This window comes from Echinococcus granulosus, assembly GCF_000524195.1.
Source record: "Echinococcus granulosus chromosome Unknown EG_S00037, whole genome shotgun sequence".
NCBI classification, from domain to species: Eukaryota; Metazoa; Platyhelminthes; class Cestoda; order Cyclophyllidea; family Taeniidae; genus Echinococcus; species Echinococcus granulosus.
The window spans coordinates 423,174-426,884 of NW_020170417.1; the positions used below are offsets into that span (position 1 = coordinate 423,174).

A 3,711-nucleotide genomic window follows, 5' to 3' on the forward strand; every position below is an offset into this window, starting at 1 on the left:
TCCACTCTTACTTACATTAACGCAGGGCACACCAAATCACTTACCTTTAAGAAGATTTGAGCCATTAAATGGGAAGTAGATGCTACATCGCCTCCTTCTGGTCCTCTGTTCAGCTCTCTTAATAAGACTTATGGGCGAATTGGGGAATTGGGAAGAGAATCAGTGAGGAAAAGGGAAGTGCCTTGGGTCAAACCGTTCTCTCATAGGGACACAACCTTTACAAAAGTGATGGATTGTAGCAGTCATTTCTGTTCTATTGCAGTTGCAAGAATCAACAAAATTCACTATCCTGTATAATTACCAGCAATAAGTTACGTATTTTTGTAAATTTTGGAAAGAAAACAAAAAACTCATCGCAATTATTTTTTCATGATGCATAAAGCTTAGTTAATTGTCAAATTGGACCGCACATTGGTATAAGTTGTATTTTACTGATCCGTATCCAAAAATGAACATTCATTATTACACTCGTGAATAAAGTTGAACATATTATACATTTGGGAACAAGTAGCATATATTTTGTTTAGGCAAAGGTTTATGTCATTCAACTCTAATTTTGTCAATTTTTGTACTAGGCTTTTCTAAATGAACTTTAATTTTTATACGGTAAGTAGGTTTTCACTAAGGTATTTTTCCTAAATTTTTTGAAAATACTTTAGGCTTAAATTAATTTGAGGTTCACCTTGATAGCGAATTCTTGTGCCATCCAAATAAGTCTATTAATCTCCCTCTCCTTTTACTTAATTACTGTGTAGACCTCCTGGTTTCATGATGCGTCGCTCAAAGCGTTAACAGAAAAAAGATCCAATGATTTTAATTTGGTAACCCACTAATTTGCTTCTTGCCTTTGGAAAAGTAAAAAATGAAGAAAAAAATGTACAAGTCAAATTTACTTTTATAGGCCTGTGTTGAGGCCTTCACAGTCTAACCATAATTGCATTGTGGTCGGTCGGACATTTATGGTCAGCATAACCACGTGCGATTGTTGCCGTGGTGACGATAATGAAACCCGTGCGATTCAGGCGTACGTGTCATTCATTTCACTTCTCAACATTAGTTACGTGACTAAATGATTATGGACATAAAGGTCGCTCAGCCCTGAAGATAGCTTGGATGAACTCTTACTATGGACGTATGGAATATAATGAGTGGAAAGGCTTATGCTAGTCGTCACTCAGTAGTGACCCATCCGATAGACATCACCTTTTTCATTGACTTGCGGACTTACAGTTGAAAGATGTTCTACACCGAAGGTATTCTGATTTTTTGTAGGATATTTTGCCCATGTTCATTTATTGAAAAATACCTTAGCTAGTTGTCCCTCTATTTCCTTCCCCTTTTTACCATTACCCTTCTAGCTATGTTATTGCCAACTTTTCGTTACAAAAAGATTTTGTCCTCTGATTAACCGCCTTGCTTCTTCTAACTTATAGTGCATTCTTCATTTCCCGGCCTTTATGCAAAAGTGCAAATTGAAGTAGTCGATGCGTACTCCTGGAACTTTTATTTAAAACCACGGAGCGTACCTTTCCTACATGATGACCTGTCTTTTGCATAGCAAGTAGTGAATCCGTAGAAATATGTCTTTTTAAGAAACATCACCTAAAGTTACGTTATTCATTAAAAAAGAGAACATTTTGGACCTATATCCAAGCTGGAAGCAGCCTTATGACGGAAGCATACAAGTGACAGAATTTCGGTGGTATTAGGCCGATTAAAACAGATAGTTGACGTGAAGAGGTCTCCGATGTCTTTGTAAGCAAGAAAAATTTTGTTTGTAGGTTAAAGACAAACCAGTTTTTTTATATATCACAGCACGAAATATTATTTAAGTCCTATTAGCAATCAAATCCAATTATTAAGTCCTGAGGTCAAAATCGTATTTTGCCTGTAACAAACCAAAAGGGGTGTTGATACATCTGTGACCTTTGTCAAGCTGCAGCAGTGAGGCACAGATGGCCACGGAGTTTCCAGGCTAGTTTATCTTTCCCACCTGAGAACACTGAACTCTCTTCGTGACTTCGGTAGCTCATATGGCCTCATCAACAAAATATTCGGTATTTATTTTGCATATCTGTAAGGGTGACCAATTTATCACAAATTTGTAAGGGATGCAATTTTTTTGTAGAAGAGCAGTACAAAACTTCAATTTTCTTTTGTAATTGCGCCTTTAAATTTTTTTAATTTAACAAAAATAATTTGTCTCAATTAATAAAAAGCCAAACTTTGTCAGGCTGTGACCCAAAATAGGGGTAAGTAAACCCTAATTTTTGCCTAATCGGCACAACAACGAATAGCTGCATTCACCTCGCGTTGGCATTTTACTTCATCTGTTTGACACCTAGCACTTAGTTGAGGATACTCGACTATTAACAAGAAACTATAATTCTTTTTTACCTCTAGAAGAAAGATATCCAACTCAGCAAGAGAATGTACAAAGAATGTCCTTTGCAGATACGTCTCCTCCCTTTGATCACTATCGGCCTAAGGAGGCACCCACAACTGCTGACGAACCCAAAAAGCATGGTAACTTTATTCCTGGTAGCTGATTAGTTGTTTATTTTATTTTACAAGAAACGTGCTATTTTCTTGCACAGACTAGTTCCGTTAGTTTAACCTTTTCTCGTGAACCGTTATGAGAGGCGATTAATGAAAGTTCGAAAGAAGGATATTTTTCTTGAATTACTTATGAATAGAAATAACTTTGCAGAATCTGCAGGTGTAAAGCGACAAAGGAGCCGCACTAACTTCACGAATCAACAACTAAGTGAATTAGATGCAGCGTTCCGCCTGAGTCACTACCCTGGTCTACGAAGTCGTGAGGATTTGGCTCGACGACTTGACCTCTCGGAGTCTCGGGTTCAGGTGGGTATACCTATTTGGTAATAAGTAGCCTGAGAAGTTCGGATGAGGAAGATTATTTTATTGTGGCATCCGAAACCATAAGCAGGTCGTATAGGTAAGGATTTCGTTAAATTAACGAAAATTAGTCTTATTTTCTCAGATATTTCCACCTTAGCTGGGTCGTTCTTTGGTTACATGTTTGCAACGCTTGCAAGGTTAGTCGAGAGCGTTCAATGGTTGACACCAGCAAGATAGTCGAATCACATGCTTAAAAAGATCCGCACTAACATATACAAAATCAAAACTGACTTTTTCTCTACTATGTACCTTTGCCCATCGCATGCATCCTTGTATTCAGCTCTTCGTGAGGCAAATCTTCCATATTAAAGCGTCGTCGGTCTACTGTTACCTGTGGAACACTAAAGGTCAGATTCTTAGTTAAGCACAATGTAGTAGAAAGCAACACTAAAGACTTAATGACTTTTGCCGAGCAAAAACTTTTTATCAAGTCGCATGGACAAAAGGAGTGATAAAGGAAAGATGATCCAACAGGTTGATTTTATCCTCTTCTTCAGCCCTATGTACTTTCTAGGCCACAAACTTAATTACTTTACAAAAAAATTTGAAAAAGTCAAGAATGCTTGCTTGATGGAGTGACTTGTTGACGTAATTTTTTAAAACTAGTTTCCATGCAATCCATCGGCCTATTCGTACAATTTCTTTATTGTGGTCTCTAGTATTATTTTAAGATGGATGGTATGCCCGATTGTCAAATTCGTGAATAGATTTTAATTCGACTTTTCTTTAAATTTGTTGTACAGCATTCAGAGTTGGAGAGACGAACCAGTTTCATTGCGGTAAATGATT

General features: G+C 37.3%; 1 protein-coding gene across 1 annotated transcript; it reads right to left on the bottom strand. All coding sequences in view use genetic code 11, as the record gives it.

The window, feature by feature from the left end:
• Window positions 1–2,042: 2,042 nt before the first annotated feature.
• Window positions 2,043–3,697, bottom strand: EGR_05247 (hypothetical protein; the record flags this gene model as incomplete). Its single annotated transcript, XM_024494496.1, has 3 exons — window positions 2,043–2,168; window positions 3,454–3,548; window positions 3,643–3,697. The coding sequence occupies 3 exons, from the start codon at window positions 3,695–3,697 to the stop codon at window positions 2,043–2,045; spliced, it is 276 nt and encodes a 91-aa protein (XP_024351117.1).
• Window positions 3,698–3,711: the final 14 nt, after the last annotated feature.